Raw genomic sequence first — 19841 nt, forward strand, 5'->3', positions numbered from 1 at the left:
CTCAAGCCACCTAGCCATGACTTATGAAATTTTACTCTTCTCCTGATTTTAGCCACCAATCATATAAACTTCGCTTGGTTACTTCTACCCGCTTAAAATCTACTTTTCCTTCACTGTCCTTAAACCCCAATTCCACGGATAAATCAGCCCCGCTGCTTTCCACTGTAGGGTGAATCCCTTTACAGAAAATCGAGCTTCGGCGCCCCCTGTCGTGTAATTGCGTAAACAACAGTCCTGAAAATGCGCCAAAGGCGCAGTGAAGCTATGTGCTTCTTTTTTATTGACACGAACATAAAAGCAGATGTTGGTGCGATAATAGATGCGCTGGCTACTCTTTTTCGCACAAGGGAAGAAAACACGCTGGGGCTGGCGACAAAAAAGGTCACCAGAACACATCTACATCACAAACAATTAATAAAACAGGCAGTACAGTACACGCACCAGAATGCTGTCATAAAACTGAAAATATACTATAAACAATGATGTGTCCTAATCGCGTAAGATAAAATACACCTTAAGCAATTATAATTCCTAGTCGCAGCAGACTGTATAGAAACCAAATATACAATAAATGAAAGAGAAACAGTCAGCGACAACAATACGATAAGGGAACAATGTACCAGACACATGCCAGCAGCACGCCCTATTTATTATTCATGTGAGGGGGTCACGAGGCGTGCAAGCATGGCTTTTCACGCAAAAAAAAGAAGAAAAGGTAAAGGTAGGCCGGAACCTTTCACTTACCTCGGTCCGTTCTGAAAAGCAGTATGCCGTGAGCTTCCACCACGCTGATTTGCTTCACTAGGACAGTTTTGTCAAATATCATCCTGTGCGTGAGACCTTCCTCGATGAGAAAAATTCCGGACTCGGTCCCAAGAACCAGTTTGTTGTTGCCTGAAAAGTAGGAGGCGCAGCATGCGTTTTACGGGAGGCATCGATGCGCCGTCGATTGTGACTGTCTTATTTCCATGATTTTGTCAGGCTTTTGCTACAGAACCCAGACGGGTGCTGCCCGGCGCAAGCAGCGCCACAGAAAGGAAACTAATTTGATCTGAAATTGTAGCCAAAGCCTCGCGTGCATTAAGCAGTTCTTTGCACGCCTGCGCGCTTTGATGAGAGTGCGGCTATACGCCGCGCTCTGGCGGCGCGAATGCTTTGCTGCGTAAAGAAATAAACGCGGTCGCGAGATTGCCGGGGATTCGCGCTCGCTATGCGAGCAAGTCGTCTGTCTGCAACGCGAAAGATAAGGAGCGTCTGGATTCCGCTCGAAGTGGCCGATGCGCGCCCTGCTAGCTGTGCGCCAACAGATCTGTTCGGTTCACCGGGCGGACTTGGTTCTGTTTTGTTTTAACGCTCCTTCGCCTCGGTGTGAACGCTTTCTCGCCATTGGTGCTCGTTTCGTCTGCTCTTTTTTCGTGTCCGTTTTGTTTCGTCTCCCTTAGGCCTGTTGAGCAACGCTTCTGTGGTGAGCGGTGATTGGCAAGGTGCTGGTCTTATGGTGATCGAGCGCCTTAAGCCGCTTCGAGTATAAAGGCACACTCGCACTGAAAACCTATCCTCGCAGTCGGCCTCCCTGAGAGGAGCTAGCAGAAACAGAATAGAAAGGGCAACTGGGTGAGCAGAGCTAGCAGAGCAGATGTTTGTGAGATCAGCACAAATAAAGGAGAAAAGCCTAATATTCAGCCGGATTTTTACTGTGAAAGCAGCGCTACTGTGCTATTGTAGAAAAAGAAAACTTTGAAAAGAAGTTTGAGCAGCTCTACGATGGGCATGTTTTCACAGAAAGAGGCGGCAATTGACATAAAATCAAAGTCCGCTATCACTTACCCCAGGAGTCTCCGCACACGATCTCATGAGGGAAATCTGGGTAAAAGCACTGTGGTTCCCAAGGCTATAGAAAAAAATGGAAAGAAAACAGGCGGAGAGAAGTTTGAAACTGTAGTGTCTTATGACTCCTTACCAATAATTACAAAGACTCCTTACAAAGAAGAAAGAAGCAGTCTGCGCTGGCACAAATGCGAATAAGTTTTGCAAACACGCCAGATAAGTAAAAAAAGAACGCTAACTAGCAAACTGCTCTCTTACCACATGCACACTTAGAAGTAAGCATAAGGAGCGAGAGAGAGAGAGAGAGAGAGAGACAGTGCTTACTTCTCGTTTGAAGAGACTAGTCGTGGCAAGACTGGTGGGGGCGTCCCCTTTCACAATGGTGTCCAGCTTCAGCGCCTAAAGGGTGAAACGGGAATTAACGAGTGCAGCAGCTTGGGCAACTCGGTAAAATGTTTCAAACAAAAACGGCGCAAGAAATGAGCACAAGTAGCGAAGGTCAGCGCTCACTGAGCGCATTCTTGCAGCCGAGAGAACCCAGAACGTCAGCGCGTTTGAGTGTTTGTGTATGCGGTTCTCTGGCTGCACACGCATGAGCGCGGGCCCAACTTTCGCGTGTAAACGTTGGGCTGCTTTTCACTGAGGTCAAATAGCAGGACTTGGAAGAACTCGACGCCCGCAGGCGCGAAAGCTACCAGCGGACGCCCAACAATGTGCGCGGACGAATGCCTCGCTACGCGCAGGAAAGCTGCTCACCTGTCCGATCCGCACGAATTCCACTTGTCTGGCCTCTTCCTTGCGACGCGAACCTCTGGGCGTCTCTGGCAGCACATCGCTGAATGCACGCCTGTTCAGCATGTTCTGTCAAAAGAGGGAGAGCACGTCGTGATGTTTAAGATATTGCAAACTGGTTTGCCAATACGCGGCGATCTACAAACCGGCCCAATTTCATCTCTACATGCAAAACTCTGAAGCCTGAAAACACGGTGAGGTTTCCTAAGAGGCAATGCTAACAATGAAGCGCACAGTGAAACTAAAGTGAAGCACCTGCGCTATGCTGCTTTTTATAATCCCGTCCTTGGTTTTGCAGGCGCATGTGCAAGAGCTTTTAGCTGGTCTAAAGCAAACGCGTGGACAACTACATAAAACTGCTTGGTAGGCATTGTGAGGTGCACAAAAGGTCCTCAGAGGATTTACGAACGCGGTGCGTCGACAGTGGTGCGTCGGACAGCGGAGCGTTGCGCGTGTGCGCGTGCGAATGGTGTGTTCGAGGCGACGGCGACAAAGATCGTGGCGAGCACGACGAGCGGAGAGCTGACGTGTCAGAAAACCGAGGTGTGAAGGAAGACAGCGAGCGCAGCGGAGATCGGGTCATTCAAGCGTGGATGTGGCAGCCGTCGGACTGAGGGTCCGTGCTGCCTAAAGGCGCCCTTGGATAGCCTGCTTTAAGACTCTAGTGTTTCGTGACGCCGTCGACAGGATCTGGCTACATTTTTTTTTTTTGCTGCTGTCAAGTTCTTTGGGCTCTTGACGGGAGGCCAGCGGCGTCTCCCTGTTTTCCACTCCGCTCCTACTGCCACCTGGCTCCCTTGCGCCGCTTCCAGCCGCCGCGGTGGCTCAGTGGTTATGGCGCTCGGCTGCTGACCCGAAATACGCGGGTTCGATCCCGGCCGCGGCGGTCGAATTTTCGATGGAGGCGAAATTCTAGAGGCCCGTGTACTGTGCGATGTCAGTGCACGTAAAAGAACCCCAGGTGGTCGAAATTTCCGAAGCTTTTCACTACGGCGTCCCTCGTAGCCTTAGTCGCTTTGGGACGTTAAACCCCCTTAAACCAAACCAAACCTTCCGCTGCTTCCTTCGACGCATCGCCAGCGACACATCGCCAGACTACATCCACCCGCGTCCGCCCTGTCTGCAAGGCATCCCCGCTTCACCTGGAACACTCAGTAGCTGGTGAACTCTTTCCTTTATTTCTGTAGTATTATACGCGTGTTGAGAGTGTGTTGCTTGTTTTCGTTTCGTGTCGGCTCTTTTCCTTCAAGTTATAAATACGGCTTCGTTTTCATTTGTTTGATCTCTTTGTTCTCTTGTCTTGTTCAAACCTGCACGCGATAGCGTTCCCCTTCGGAAAGTCGGGGACGCGCTACCAATTCACGACAGCCATCAAAAGAGGGTCCCCCAAACCAGTATTTTTCCCACGTTAATCTGCGACTTTGCCGTTAAAGTAGAGAAATAAAATAAAATAAAATTTATTTTCGCGTTGGCTAGCTTACTCCTGACGCAGAATATTTTTGAATGCTCTAAGACTACCTTCTTCACGAGTTTCTTTGCGGGACCAAAAATAGCGCTCAAGCAAGCCTAACGCTGAACATGCAGTGCCAGTGAGTGCATCATGCACTGAAACGCAGTCTGCTGGACGCAACCAGTGCTTCCGTTTTAATAAATTTCTCCACAAGCTGTAGCACATTTACTGAAAATTCACAAAGTGCTTGAAGACTGGTGGGAAATTTTTAAGTTGTATTAGGAGGTAAATAATGGATGTGCAGCGCACTTTTTTGGGAAAGCATCAGCACTGCTTTTGCTTTCTGTAAATAGCTGAGCACAATTTTCGCATTAACTAGTGCAGATCGCCACGGCGCATGATTAAGGCTTGAACTGGGTTCAAAACAGGTTCATTTAATACGAATTAATCCTAAATAAACCTGCATGTTTGTACAGCCCTTTGAGAAGTTCCACAAGCAGGCTCCTCACACATGCTTACGAATCCGCCTGTATAGCAGTGGCGCTTGTGCTCGGTGCAAGTATAAGGCAGGGACCGACAGCGCACTTAGTCTTCTATCCTCTCAACTAGAGCGCGAGCGCCAGCCGGAAGCCTTCATTAAGCGCTCAGCAACGCCACTTCACCGGTTGCATTCCGTCTTTGTGGGATAGCCCGCTTGCAGTGATTCGTGTACGACTGACTAAGGTGCGCAGCCGGAGGGTGCGCGCGAGGGCTTCGTCAGATTATCATTATGGACACTAGGGCTCGCAGATTTGTCTCGACTTTCAAGGCACTAGAAATCGTGAGAGGCGGGCAGTGCTGCGCCTAAAACGCAGATTATTGCGCGTTGAATTTTGCTTACCATGCCGACATAACAAAGGTATGGTACAAACGTGTTTCTACGTAACCGACAGAAGAGGAGAGTGATTAAGGCGGTTCTTGTGGCACAAAATTGAATAAGGGAAGTGAAAAGAGAAGCCCCAATCCACTCGTCACCGTTCTGAGCAGAGGTCCGAATTAAGACAAGTCTTCTTGCCGAAATGTTGGACAGTGGACAGAGACTCCAGTTGTTCAAGTTCGAACTTCACCAACAATGTTTGAAACTGCCACCCCGCCACGTTTACACGGGATCGTTTCGGGCAGCTAACACTTTGCGATTACAGCGTTTCACATTACTGTGCCTTTATTCGCGGCGCCCAAATGCACCACCAAATGCACCACCCCTCCCCTCTCTGGAGCAAAAAGGCGTTGTGGCCCGTCTAGCGGCAGCTTCCAGCCTGTTTCTTACTCTACCCCGTTTTCTTGTATACGCCTCTACGTTTCCACGCTTAACCGTCGTAATAAACCTGGGCTGAGGGTGAATACACGGCCAGCGGTTCGCAGGTGTTTGTGCAATACTGAAACGTCGGATCGCAGCGAGAATGTTCTGAGAGAACGTTGGCGACAACGGTGGACGATGACGTCGTCAAAATCTGGAGGGCGCACTATCTTTAGGCGTGCTCTGCAAGTGTACAGAAAGAAGTTTTAAAAAATGCACAGGTGGCTTACCGTCCTGCTTTCCGACATGTGCTCATTGTAGAGATCCTTGATGAGCATGTCCAGCGTCCTCTCCCGCTTCTGTGCGAAAATTGGCGTGTTGAAGGCCGCCTTCTCTCCGTTGATCACTGCGAGAGCAACGGGCGCACTCATCACACTTGCGTAGAATAAACGAAACAAAGGCGTAAAAGGCGCGCACTTTTCCATCAACCTGCCGCGCTAATTCGCGCGTTTTCGTTGCAGCTAAGGTCACTTGGGGCGTTTAAGCCGTATCTGCAGGTGTCTGAGGGCAAACTTTCAATCTTGTGTGTTTTGGACAAAAGCAGCAATACGGGACGTTGCTAATTAAAGCAGTGACACATCTTGAGCGCAGGGAAAAAAATCTAATGAATGACATCAGTGGTTACAGGCGCGAAAACAGACACAACACAAGGCAGAAAGACAGGACAGAGCGCCACTCACAACTGATTTGTTCGAAGCCTACAAGCCCAAATATATGCCGTCTTACATGCAAGGAATACTATCATCTTCAAAGTGGATATGATAGCGAACGGGTGAAAAAATTGTTCTCAGCCCTATACAAAGATATGGACGTGTCGCTGACGCACATGCTTCCTTTCTTTGCAATAAAAAAAAAAATCTTCGGTTCATTCCCTAGCTTCTGCATCTTTGCTTCTTGAGAGAACTTTCAAGATGATAGTATTCCTTGCATGTAAGAGGGTATATAATTGTGCGCGTTGCCTTCGAATAATTCAGTTGTGAGTGGCGCTCCGTCCCGTCTTTCTACCTTGCGTCTTTTTTCGCGCCTGTAACCAAAGATGAACAGTTACCAACTTTCACAGCAAGACGTTCTTTTAAGAATGACATCAGATGCGGAAAAACTCATTTTCTTGTCATATTCACGCCCATTCTATCAAAAATTAAAAAAAAAGTTATATCCACGCAGCCTGCAGCCCGGAACTACACCTTCAAATGCAGTAATCCTGAGCGCAATAATTCCTGCAGTCAACCTTGCAAACGCAGGAATTAACTTTCCTTCTGTTTTCTTTTTTTTTGTGGTGGATGCAGTCGACCGCGAATTTTTTCCTCTTCATCATGCACTCTAGCTTATTTAGAACCTTCGTATACCTTTGTGTTTTGCCAATGGCAGACACTCGCGCGATCCACCTCACAAAAGGCGCCTGCAAATAATCAACCAGCATAGCGCAATAAATATTGTCACAGCGCAGCGAGCGGCATTAATGAAGCTCTAAAATGCCGGTAAACAGGCCTAAAAAATTCAGCCACTCGCTTTTCCCTTCAGATGCCATCATTCCTAGCGAAGAAAATGCCGGAGACGAGAATACTTGCCACGGCAGGTTTTGTTGTGTTTTTTTTTCTTGCGCTATCCTGCGCTTTTCGTCGGCACAAAATTACTGGTCGTTGGGGCGTGCATTCTACGATGTGACAAACCGTACCCCCGCTGACACATGCGACTCTCCCGGATTCCACGGTGCGTCGCGGCACTGAACGAAGCGAGAAAGTTTGTGCTCACCCCAGTGCGAGCGAGGACTGTCAAGTCGATTTGTGGAAAGCAAATCCGTCGAAAATTCCTCGCGGCGCCCGCGCCGCAGACGTGATTCCCCTTTTCTCCGCGCCAGCCGCAGAGGCGCTGTCTTTGATTCGCTTTTATTTTTTAAGTCCCTCTAGAAGCCCGCGCGCATTTGACGACAACCTAGCGCACATTCCTCGAATGAAGTACAGCTGACGTTTTACTGTCGGCACAAAGCTCGGCGGACGAGGAGGGAAGGAAGAGTGCCATCACGCCCCAACAGAACCAAAAGGGAAACCCCGTTCACGTCTCACGGACTAGCGAAATGCGTAACGGGTCGCAGCTCTTCACAATTTGTCATCTCTTCGAAACGCAACGGCGACAACGGAGATACGAGGGCAAGAGAGAGAGACGGGGGGGTCGTAAAGTGGAGGGGGGGGAAACACGAAGAGAAACCCGTAGCGCGCGGAAAGCGCGCCGCCTCAGTGAACAGGGTGGTCGCTCGCCGCGCGCGTGTCGGCGACGCGCGTAGTAAACAGTGGGCGCTGGGCGAGGCGGCTCCCGGTCACGTCGTCACAGCCGGCAGCCACCGTCGCGCGGGCAGCCTCGTGTAGACACCTCAAACACTGCTCGCTCGGGCCCGGAGAGACTCGGATCGCGCGGCCCCGTATTTCCATCACGTACACGTGGCAGCAGGCCGCTGCTGCAGAACCTCCTCCCCCACTCCCCGCCCTCACCACTCCCCTTGTCTCTTGCTTTCTCCGCGACTTTTACAGTGCCGTGCACTACACGGAGCCAAAGGCGGGAAAGGCGGGAAAATGCAGCTACAGCCCGCGCGCTGCCTTTGAGCTTGAGAACGCTTTAATATCCTGGCCAACGCGCGCTGAATGCCTTAAAATTCTGGCGGCGAACGCCGTTAAGAGAGAGTGTAACGCGAAACAGACGCAAAAAAAAATTAAAAAGAGGCAACCACGCGTAACATGCATGGTGCTGATACTCGGAGTGTTGAGTTTCGTTGGTGGCACGGGCAGCAGCTGAGAGAGAAAACGTGTATGCTAAAAACTCCGGCTCCCGAGGAAGGGTTACGGTGCGGTTCACGTATTCAACGGCCCTTGCCTAGGGCGATCGCAAGGCTGGCGTGTTGGCTTTGACCTTTCAGTTGTCATGTACGGCTTCTTGCTAGCAGCCACGCAGCAGGAAGCACTGGCGCGGTATTGCAAATAATGCGCTAAATTAATCACGACTTTTCCCGCTGTTGCATGGGAGCGCTTATTGCAGAAGCTGCGTATTTGACAGTTCATTCATCGAGGTGTATCTAAGACGGAAGTACTAACCCGACAAAGTTTCACGGTCAATCGGTCAAGCGGTATTTTAGAAAAGCGAACTACGTGCTTGCCGTAGTAGTGGTCACTTAGAAGCCTTCAGTTAATCTGCTACTAATGCATCACCAGGACCTGCATACTAACGTCGTGTTCTTGGGCTGACGGCATGTGTGGCCCCTTCTGGAGAAATGAACAGAACGTACCCCTGTGGGAGCTGCACTTGAATCGAAAATAGCCCCTTCTACGATTCAGCTCGCTACTTTCCGCCCACTGTCAAACGTGACGTATATGCTCATCGTGTCCACGACCCGCAGCCCGCATGGGGTGCCGGCGCACGCATGCACTTTGACGCTTGCGCCGCCCTGGTTCAGCGAAAAGCACCGGGATGCGGCAAGCGGTGTCTTCGGGAACCTTACGGAGGCAAGCTGCTCTATTATTAATCTGTCCATACGCAGTGCGGACCAGAGTTCGGTGCATGCCATACGCCGATCGGAACGCACCTCCGCTCCTCGTTCGTGTTGCATCGTGTTACAAAAGGAGAGTGAGCGGAGAGTACGCATCCAGTGCGACGGGTTGCACTCGACCGCCTGTCCGGACGTTTCCGGAGCAAACAAGAGAAGCGTGCGTGGCACGCGCCTCTGCGTCCGGCCGCAGCAAGTGGCATCGGACGCGAAGGCATCGGAAGAGCGCCCCCGGCGTTTGCGCTCATCAGCGGCGGTGGAGGAAGCGCCGGTGCCGCTCTTCAAAAATGCAGGTGACATTCAGCGCTCCTGTTTGAACTCAGGCTCCGGGGGAGAGGACAGGACGCCGGAGGTATCGACCGGGCAGGCACTGCATGTGCACGCGAGCGGGTTTCAGCTGCGGGCTGACGACCTTGCGGGAGCGCGCATGGCCACACCGGAGGGGTCCCGTGCTACGACTGGGAAAACAGCGCCGCGGAAAATGCCACCTCGTCGCGATCTGCGTGGTTGCCCGAGCGCAATTGTTGGCTCCCGGGCAAACAGTGAGGTTCAACCACGGCGCAGGGGAACCTTGGTAGCTGTCGAAACTAACCCCGACATAAAAGAGAGACGAAAAGAAAACTGCAGCATCGGCAAGAAGAGAAGGCGAGATTTCTATGCCGTTAGATGCCTCCACTAGCCATGCTGTGTACGTCGCGTGCCTTTGCTTTTAAAGTCAGCAATGGCTGCAAGCAAGAGCCAAACGCAGCAGAGTTTCAACACTCGCACGAAACAGGCGGCCCGTTCTAACCAGCCACAATTTGCTAACGACAGCGAAAGCTCTTGCTTTATCGTTCTGGCGAAGGTGTACAGGGGCTGTTCCCCGGGTACCTTTATCACCATGCAGCTTTCGCTTCTGTTCCAGCATCCTTCTCCGTCTCAGACCAAAGTGAAAAAGACCCTTTATGATCGCGCGTGAAAATGCCCTCACCAGCTTAGTCGGGTGTCTGAAGGGAGTGGATCTGTTTCTCAGTATCAGCACACGCAATGCGGAAGCTATTGGAACTCACGAAGTGCGCACCACCCTGTGACAAGGAAAAAGTAAGGATTGCACGGGTTCCCGGTAGACACTAAGATTAGGCAACCGGAAAAACGTTGCTCTCAGGGCTCTTGGAGCTATTCGTCCGGATCGTATACCTTGCGCGCACATGACCAAAGATTAGAGGTGTTCGTAGCAACACTACAACAGTGTTTAAATGGCTAGGATGCGTGACATTTGCTCGTCAATTGTTTGGTGCCCGTTCGGCGGCTTCACTCTAAACAGTTCATGTCGAGAGAGAAACTTCTTGAACCGCGAGCGAGGCCACACTAAATGTAATGTGAATTTTTGGCACAGATTGCTACACCTCCCCGGCTCTGCGTATCTATGACGCCGAAAATCTTTCAAGCAGATATCACGCCGAAGTGATGTCATATAAAATAGTTCTGCCATGAGCAATCTTAAACGCTTCCAGCATACGATATCCTCCGTAAACACAGCAGAACGGTAGGACACAACCGAGCCATGATGCACCGGTGGTAGAGTTCTGGAATTCAAGAAGCACTTGCGCACAAGTGTGTTTATTCATCAGGAACGCAAGTTTTAAAAATTCTAATCATAGCTCTGAAAATTAAGGTCCAAAAATAAGTACGCCTAGACGCGGTTCTCCAGATTTGTACACTTACAGCGCTTCACGAAGTGTAGTAGCACCGAGGTCGAATGTGAAAAAAAAAGCGTTATTTCGTTTTCGTCTGCGCTCTGTATGCAAAACGGCCCGCCATTTATCGCCCGCATTCGCGCACGATGCCAAGGAACATTTCGGCAACAATAGGTCAGAGCTACAATTTCTTCCCGTGACATCGCGCATGTTGCAACAAGTTTCGCCACGCGAAAGGAAAGCGCGATCTGCCACGATATTGGTGTGGCACAAAAGTTTCTGAACCCTCATGAATAATTCAAAGGCACAGCTCTAGCATAGGAAGCACAAGTCAGCCGCCGCGCCCGCGATGAGTTCGCGCCTGAAGGCACGGACTCTTTTTTTTGTTGTTGTTCAAGGAGAAAAAAAAAAACACTTTTCGTGCACGCTTCCCGGGAGTAATTTCACCGAAAGTCCAAAAGGCGAAGTGGATAATGCGCATTTAAATATGCATAGTCAAAGCTAAAGCGCGAATGTAAACACACACATTACAAACTTCCTCAACTACAACGAATGTAACGAGAACAAAGTGTCGAAACGTGGTGCGGTTCGAGGCAACCAGAGTCACCGAATAGACAAATTATGATGGCAGCAGAGAACAGACAGAGAGCAATAAGCTCGTAATCACTTGCGCGCGAGCGACGCGAAGCATATATGTTTAAACAGAACGGACGCAGTCAATGTGAAGTTCGCAGCAAACGATGTTCAGTAAAGCGTTCGTTTGGAGCGCCTCTCTTTACAGAATGCAACAAGAGCACGTTGCCGTTAGGCTGAGCTCAGTAGCTTCAAGCTTCAGCTTGCCGCAGTCCTCGGAAAGCAAAAAAAGGGGGGGGGGGGGGGGGGAGGAAGACTGCAGCCACGTATCTTCCAGGGTTCTCGGTACAAAATGAATTAACTTACGCTTAACCAGTACGAATTCCCTGAACTCCTGGTGGTTGTGGAACACCGGAGGACACGGGAGCGACGGCCCAAACAGTGGCACAGACTCCTCCGAGAAGAGGGACAACCTGCAAAGCGGAGACACACTGCGTCAGCCTTTGTAACGTTTCCTGTGAGTTGAGAGCACGCGGTCCTTGTAGGTCGCAACGGGTTTGGCTTGAGCTAGTCGGCAAGGATTACTGATTTGGTCAGCCCGAACGCTTGCGCGTAGAGAAGTGAACGAAAACAACAAAGGCTGTTGACATCTGTCGGCTTACTCCGCATGTGAAACGACATTTATGTAAAATAGAAATAAGATGTCAGAAAAGTACACAAGGAAAAAAAGGATAATGATAAAAACTGAGACCGCAGGGAACCACTGATAATGCAAGTGAAAGCCTAGACCGGCGCTAATGCTCTTTTTTCTTCGATCAATGTGATCGACGGATTACTGGGACGTGAAGTGCATCAGATATCAATGGGTGCATCATAATTGTAGAGTGGTAAAACCAGTGGTCAGTAGCTGGTGCTTCTCCTCACAATAGCGCTAATTACGGCAGAGTTGTCTGCCGCGATCTGAAGCATTCAAGTGGCAGCCTTTTCTCTATCGTACGAAGCTGCGCTGTGGAATTTTTTATGGGCTCCCGCGACCGCACCGCGCATACCTGGTAGATAATTATCTGCGTCAAACCACTGGGAAGTGATCACGGGGAAATGATGAAACTTTTGCAAAAAGCACGAGGCTTCGTAAGTGCTTGAGTGCAACTCTCCCGCGGTGCTGCCCGGCCGCCGATGCGACGGCTTTGAACGTGGTTGTTCTGAATACCGCGCGCATGGTGGCCTCGCCACTCAATTCCTGAAGCGCGTAGCCATTTGCTGAAACAACATAATTCATGCTTCCTTTTGCAGCCTTTGTCGAGACCGTTTCATTTGGAGACGCGGCCGATGGGCATTTTTGTGTGTCAGGATTATCCGTTGGTCGTCAGCTCCTATTAATAACATACCACTGTGCTTGCGCGTGGAAGAAAGTATACTCCACCTCGTAACAAAGCGCACGTCAACGAGCAATCATTTGACGCATTTCTTGTAAAAAAAAGAAAAAGGCATAAACTTTCAAGCGAAAGTTTTATGAGACTCCACGAGATAAAATTATTCTAAAAAGTCATGAGACTGCTTTGCTGAGTGCTAGACTATTGTAACCTTATTCTACATACCCCCGTTCAACACAAAACAACTACTTAAGCTTGTTTCTTTTCATTGACTTTGAGCAATAAGCAGTTATTCGTCGTCCAGCGTACTTATTGTGTGTACTTACTCTACGTGTGTTGTTCTGTTTTGATGACTTCTGCCAACTGAGCGCCAGGTTCATTTATCGAGTTTTGCGTAGATTTAACTTGGCCATTTTACGACTTCTCTGCAAGCACAAAACGCTGCCTTGCTTTTTGTTTTCTCTTGCGCCACTTAAATAAATGCGGGCTCTCTCGACGCTCCGTAGACAGTTGCTTGCTGGCTTCGGTTGCTGTGTGCTTCAGGGCTCTGTCGTACGGTCGCAGAATGGTTTAGCACAACGGAGAAGGGCAGGTGAGCAAGCAAACTCTCTGCTTATTTGTGCACTGAGACTTTTAAACTTAGCCTTCTCTCGAGCGCCATTCACTGCGGCTGTACTGTCGTAAACAGCATTATGCGGGGCAGAATTTCTTTGTAGCGCGTCCCGCACTGGTTTAAAACGCGTGCCGCAGTGTTTTCAGTCTGATGATGCAGCTTTTCTGGGCTGACTCTCTGCTCGGCTGCCACACGCTTCTGGTCGTCTTCCAATAACACACGGAAGACCGGTGGCACACAGTCAAACTTCAACTCGTGCAATAGTCGCGGATGTCGCGGTTTATAAAAATGACATGCACTAAGCTTAGACGCGTAGATAACTCGAAATTTAAGGCGAGAACAGCCGACTGAATACCCGTGGAAAAGCTGAATCAAAAGCATAATGCACTGAATGAATAACGAACTCATGCGCCATTTCTTACCTTTCCGCTCAAAGCCGCGCCCACTGCTTAGACCCTGTCGCACCGCAGAGGTCACTGAGCACCTTCTTGGCGCAATAAGTAGAGCACTGAATTGGAACGACCCAACTTCTAGGCCGCGCTGTCGGTACATGCCTAATAAATCGGGCGGCCGCTATTTGGAAATAAAAATGACAGAACCTCCACTTACCTGTACGCATCCTCTTCTCGTATGTAAGACACAACTGCAAAAATGTCTGCGTTTCGAGAGTAAAGGAACATGTAGTGGCGACAGACTCGACTTCAGACTCAGTACTTCAGACTAGACATGAATTACTCCAAGATTCGCTAGTGGGAACGAATGGATGGGATTAAGCGGACGGGGTTTCAAAAACTGACGGTGTGCAATGACATCAATGTGGCAAAAACTGCAAATAACGCTCCATAATCGGCGTACTTACGGCCGTGCAAAACAACAGGACGCATAAGCGTGAGCAGTTTGCATTTAGGCCAGAAATGTAGCGTTTCAGCACTACTATTGCCCCGATGCTGCAAACAGCGCGCACACTGCGCTCAATCTGGGGGTCAAGCATTGCTTTCTCGCCAATGCTCCTAGCGCTCGCCGTGACCCATTCGTCCAGCGTCAGTTTCTCAATTCTCATATCGGCGAAAATCTGCCATGTAGTGTTGCGAGGCACTAAGCTGGACAGAAAGAAAGCGAGCATACCTCTTCCTGGTTATGTCCATGTATGCCTTTCGTCAGTTTTCTTTTTTTTTCGAAACTGAGGGAAACAAAAAAATCGATGTTTGCTCAAGTGCTCACGCCATTACAATTAAATTCCAAGAGCAACGACGTCATCAGTTCGAGTGGAGCCACTACGAAGCGCTCGGAATGTTGTTTTTTTTTAACGAGTATGCTGTTTCCTAACTATTTCTTGCGGCAGTACACACTGGGCATCGTTGTTCGCGTTTATTGTTCATACCAGACAACAAGTGCCGCCAATGTTTAAATTAAGAACAGCCAAGCCGGGAGACAGGTGAAAACACGTGGCATAAAGAGACGCCGGGAGATTCATGTCTACTAGACGCACGAGTTCTCTCAGCTAGCCCGTGAATACCAGTGCGTCGATATTCACTCCCCCACTACATGTCGAATAAAGGATCTGTGCAGGGAGCTTCGTGCCTCTTATGCACCTAAAGTTAGCAGCGGTTGACAATTACAACTTTTGTCCGTAAAGTTTCGAGACTGATTTATTTTCTTCCCTAGAATTGATTCCCCAAAGCAAATATTGGTGCGTATGTGTAGCGCCGCCTTTGCGGACTAACCTGAGTTATTTATGTTAATTGCTGTGGGAGCCGCTAGATAGAACTACCTGTAGAAAAATACGTTGTCAATAGTTGTCTGCGCATTCTGCTGTGAGTGAATGTGGAGAGATGGACGTCCACCTCGAAGAGCGTATAAGCATAAAATTCTGTGTGAAGCTTCGCAAGACAGCCACACAGACGTATGAGCTCCTTCATGACGCTTACGGCAACGAGACATTATCGCGGGCGCGAGTTTTAGAGTGGCACAAGAGGTTAGTTTCGGGGAGAACGTCACTGGAAGAAGACACAAGGCAGGGGCGCCCTTCAACCTCACGGAATGAAAACAACTTGGTTCGGATCAGGGAAATCTTATAACAAGACCGAACCATTACAGTCCGCATGCTATGAGATGCTCTCGACGTTAGTTAGACAACATGCTACCAAATATTGCGTGAGAACTGGGGAAAACGAAAGCTGAATGCAAGACTTGTGCCACACTCTCTCACACAGGACCAGAAGGACACGCGGGCATCATTGAGCGCTGATTTGCTTTCCGAGGCAGAGAAGGATGCTGCATTCGTCGACAGCATCATTGCTGAAGACGAAACATAGTGTTTTCAATACGATTTTCAAAAAAAAGAGACAGAGTGCCGAATGGCGGTCCACAAGCTCTCTGGCATCGATAAAGGTGCGGCGACAGAAGACCAAAACAAAGACGATGCTGATAGTTTTTTTCGATGCCAGAGGTGTCTTACACCACGAGCTCGTTCCACAAGGGCCGACGGTGAATCAGGAGTTTTATATCCGCGTGCTCCAACACATGTGTGATGCACTGCGATGCCGCCGCCCTGACCTATGGCCATCTGGACAATGGAGCCTTCTCCTCGATAACGCAACACCACACACTGCTCTCAGCGTGACAATTTCTCGCCAAGCACAGCATTACTGTATTCGCCTGACCTCTCCACTGCGATTTTTTCCTATTTCCTCGTGTGAAGAGGGCCCTAAAAGGTCGCTGGATCCGAGAGCTTGGAGGCCATTCAAGACACCACAACAAAGGAGCTGACAGCCCTGCCAAATGAAGTGTTTTCCATCTCTTTCCAAGACCCCAAGAAGCGTTGAAAGCTGTTTATAGACCGCAAAAGAGACTATTTTGAAGGGGTGCTGCACAAATGATTTCGATGTTAAACGCATTTTTTTGTCAATAAACTCGGTCTCGGAACTTTACGGACAAAGGTTGTGTATCCGAGCATACATTGCCCAAGCTCCCCGCAAGAGAAAAGCAATATTGCTTTGCGCAGAGTTCTTTGGCTTAAAACAATACAGAGAACATCAAAACGCGCTTGTGGATACGGGTAAACTGAGACTTGATCATGGATGGTTTGAAGTTGCAGTGGTCTTCGTAGCTTCCATTCAAGAAAATGATGTTAACGATATCGTTCCCGATGTGGCGTTTCCTTTCCACCTAAAGTAAAAAAAGAAAATAAAAAGGCACATTCATATTTTTTCGCATTACAAGAGATCCTTATTGCATACAAAATTGCACTGATACCACAAATTGCCAAAATAGGCCACGACCTCTGCATAGGAATGTCATGGGATTCAGAATTTTTTTTACGGTCACTTTTACAGGAACAGCGTCAACATTTTGAAATGAGCAAAGACTGTGTGGTTATTGATCAAATCATGAGAGCGCATGTGGTCTCTCATCATGAAACACATACAACTGAAAGCAGAGTTGGGGCCGTATCTTATAAGGTGTCCATTTTCTGTTGTCTGTTTCGCGTCCCTTTGGTCATCTGTCAATGGCCAGTCGGATATACCCGCGGTTTTCAATCGCCTGTGGAAAGCGACCCGGCCAATGTGTGGTTGGTGACCGGACGTTACCATTGGCTGAAATTGGATGCAATCTTCAGCCACTGGTGAGGTGCATCGCAGCGCTCTGTCAACACCAGGCGACCGGACCTGACCACTGGCTGTCATTGCCTGTGATATGCAGCCTATGGTGAAATCCGGTCGCCAACCACCCAATGGCCGGGTCGCTTGCCACAGGCGCTTGAAAGCCGCCGGTATATCTGAGTGACCAATGCCAGAGGACCAAACGGACGCGAAACGGACAACGGTAAATGAACAGCTTATATACAGTATGGCCCCAGGTAGCACAGGTGAAAAGCAGCGACGAAATTCATCCGCAATGTGAACTTTAACCGGCACCCGCGGCTGACGAGAGCACGGCCGCGTAACAATTTCAAAACAAAGTGCTCAGTTAGCGGCGTACAACGCACGCAGTGGCGCAGAATAGCAGCGTGACTGGAGGCATGTAGTGAAGAAAAGCTGCGCACACGGGATACTTTGAATGCATCGTAAATAAGTGTTCATGTTTTCGTGCTGAATTCACTTCCTATGCCACCTTTTCACCGCATGGGTCACAAACAGCAGAATACAAAGATGAAAATAAAAATCGGCGACATTCATTTCAGTCAGAGGGATGCTATAATACGAGGACAGAACGAAATATTCGGCCTAACATCGGCGACCAACATAAAAGGAACGCCTCTACGACGATTAGTTCCGCAAGTAGGGACGGCAGGAACAACGGCAAAGCGGCGGCTCTGCTCGCGGCATGCTTGCCGAAGCCCATGATGACGCCGCAGCCAACAGGATTTCCCATGCCACCCGTGGACTTGCTCGTGACGTCGCCGCTGGCGCCATAGTTGTCCGCCTGTTCGTAGACGACGCACGAACGGGACACGACGCTGTCATTGCCGTGCAGTCGGATCCTCTGGCTACTGATCTGCACCTGGGCGACGAGGTCGTCGGACGCGTCCACGTTGCCCAGGTCACCGAGGTGGGAGTTCTCGGAAGTCGAGGGGCCATGCTCCTTACCGTACGGGTTGAAGTGGGCCCCGACTTGATCGCAGTTTTCGGAGACGTTACCCGACTCGTTGATGGTGAGCCCGTGTTTGCCGGGATCGAGGCCATCTATGATGCCTCGGATAGTGACCAGATCGCCGCGCGACATGAACACCAGCAGGCCTTCTACTTCTTTGCCCATGATGTGGCAGCTTGCCTTCCTAAGCTTAGAATCGGCGGTAAACGGACGCGCCACCTGCAGCAAGTGAAACACCGCCACGAACAGCAACTGGCGGCTCCAGTCTGTCGCCATCGGGCGCACCGAGCTCCGCCCGGCTCAGAGACGCTCGTCGCCGGCTTTTGCTGCCTTGGGCTCGTGCGACGGTAGTGAGCGCAGCAACAAGAGAGCTGCCGAACGATCACGGAAAGCTCAGAAGATGCCGGTTCGAGGCGCAGGAGGAGCCCGGGAATCACTGGGACCTCATCTTGCCGCTCATAGCTTGCACTGAGCAGCGAGTTCGCACCGTCGCCAGAAGGCGTCCACGGGACTCCGGAAGGCACGGAGGCACTGGAAGCTTTGAGCTCGCTGGAGCAAGGTGTTCAAGGCGAAGAGAAATTGTTCTTCGTGGCCGCGCACAGGAGCCCCGTGCTCGATTTTCCTCTCCGCTCTCCTTTCTCTTCTTCTTTTCGGGGGCAAAAGCAGCGGTCCAAATGTTTCATGAACACGTGAACAGTAATAATATGTCGAAGAAGACGGCAGCAAAAGGGTTCATGCATGATGGAGGTGGGGTAAATGAGATGATCCCTTGAACCTAAAGCATGAAAACAGGCCGGAAGTCATCGCAAGAGCATGCCTGCCTGTTGACGTAACCCAAACTACTAACGCCAGATGAGAGAACAAGCAAAGGCGCAGAACGGAAAACACGGAACTCGAACGGCTGTTCAGGATAGGTTTTGCTTCGAGCGATAAACTAGCAGCAGTAAAAAAAAAATGTCGCCACCGTCTGGAAGACGTTGAAGTAGCGAGCGTTAGCTGTTCGGTTTATTAAATGAAGAAAGCGAAGATGAACGCGCCGCTCGTCTCGAGAAAGGGAATGTAATACCATTTGAAACGAGGTGGATTTCCACCATGCTCGGCTACGCGTGCACGCCGCCTAGCGGAACGATCGCCGCCTAGCGCCATCTATCAGAGAAATTACGATGCACGTCTACCCATTGTCGAGTGGCACCCCCCTCAAGATACGTCCCAAACGGAATTTGCTTCGTTTGGTGGCCAAGGTGGGCCTAGAATTCGGCTTTCGGTGTGATATGGTAACGCTTCAATTAGTAATTGCATGTATACAATGTTTACCTATTATTTATTTGTGGCTTTATTTCTATACCACAATCCATTAAGTTTTATTTTCCTGCCTACCAAATCTCCCATTATTTGCCAAATACCAAATACAACTGTCCCTGGATAGGTGCCCGTTGTTGTCGGAGTATACATAGCGGAACGAATGTATACAGCATGACACAGGTATCTGATACCTGATTTAATATCTGATACAGGTCCTTGGACTCCAGATATTAAACTTTTTTATTAAACTTATTTTTTAATAAACTTATTAAACCTATGTTTATTAAACTCGGCTTGTAGCACTCTGGCACGGGTCGGCCCGGTATTGCACTGCTTCCGGGATCGGCCCGGAGCATATTGGCGCGCGCCTTTTCTTTCAATCTTGGCTCTCCTATCCTTAAACTCTCCTACTTTCAGCACGCGGCAACGAGCGTGGCTCGGCTTGAGCCAGTAGGCAGGCCCGTGCACTTTCCTTTTCTTCCTGTGAGCAACAACGAATGTATACATGTATAGCGGTCCCGTAACAGCCCGTTTTAGGATATTTTTTGTGAGGGGAGGGGGGGGGGCGAAAAGGGGTGAGAGGGCACAACTAATTTTGATGACCGGCATCTTGGATCGAGAAACTTAAACTATGCCGCCATTTTGTCCCCTGAAGTCATACTCGCATAGTTTCACCTCTAGCCACCATATTGGACCGTGACGTCATCATTGGCACGCGGAAGGTGGTTGTTTCTACAATGCTATTGTAGATGGCGCTACAAGTCCTCAATGCGA

The 19841-nt window shown here is 49.7% G+C and overlaps 1 protein-coding gene and 1 pseudogene across 14 annotated transcripts in view; both read right to left on the bottom strand.

Annotated features, from left to right (window-relative positions):
* LOC144114996 (GTPase-activating Rap/Ran-GAP domain-like protein 3) overlaps positions 1–19841 on the bottom strand; it is an 811635-nt gene that overhangs the window by 18631 nt on the left and 773163 nt on the right. For all 14 annotated transcript variants that reach the window (XM_077649106.1, XM_077649105.1, XM_077649104.1 and 11 more), the window contains 8 exons: positions 16229–16340; positions 13782–13827; positions 11553–11659; positions 5636–5751; positions 2584–2688; positions 2152–2226; positions 1828–1891; positions 745–894 (listed from right to left, as the gene is read on the bottom strand). In XM_077649106.1, coding sequence (XP_077505232.1) covers positions 745–894; positions 1828–1891; positions 2152–2226; positions 2584–2688; positions 5636–5751; positions 11553–11659; positions 13782–13827; positions 16229–16340 — 775 coding nt within the window. The remainder of the gene's footprint in view (positions 1–744; positions 895–1827; positions 1892–2151; positions 2227–2583; positions 2689–5635; positions 5752–11552; positions 11660–13781; positions 13828–16228; positions 16341–19841) is intronic.
* On the bottom strand, positions 17117–18649 carry LOC144096727 (superoxide dismutase [Cu-Zn] pseudogene; annotated as a pseudogene).

Source organism: Amblyomma americanum, chromosome 1 (genome assembly GCF_052857255.1).
Source record: "Amblyomma americanum isolate KBUSLIRL-KWMA chromosome 1, ASM5285725v1, whole genome shotgun sequence".
Taxonomy (NCBI): Eukaryota; Metazoa; Arthropoda; class Arachnida; order Ixodida; family Ixodidae; genus Amblyomma; species Amblyomma americanum.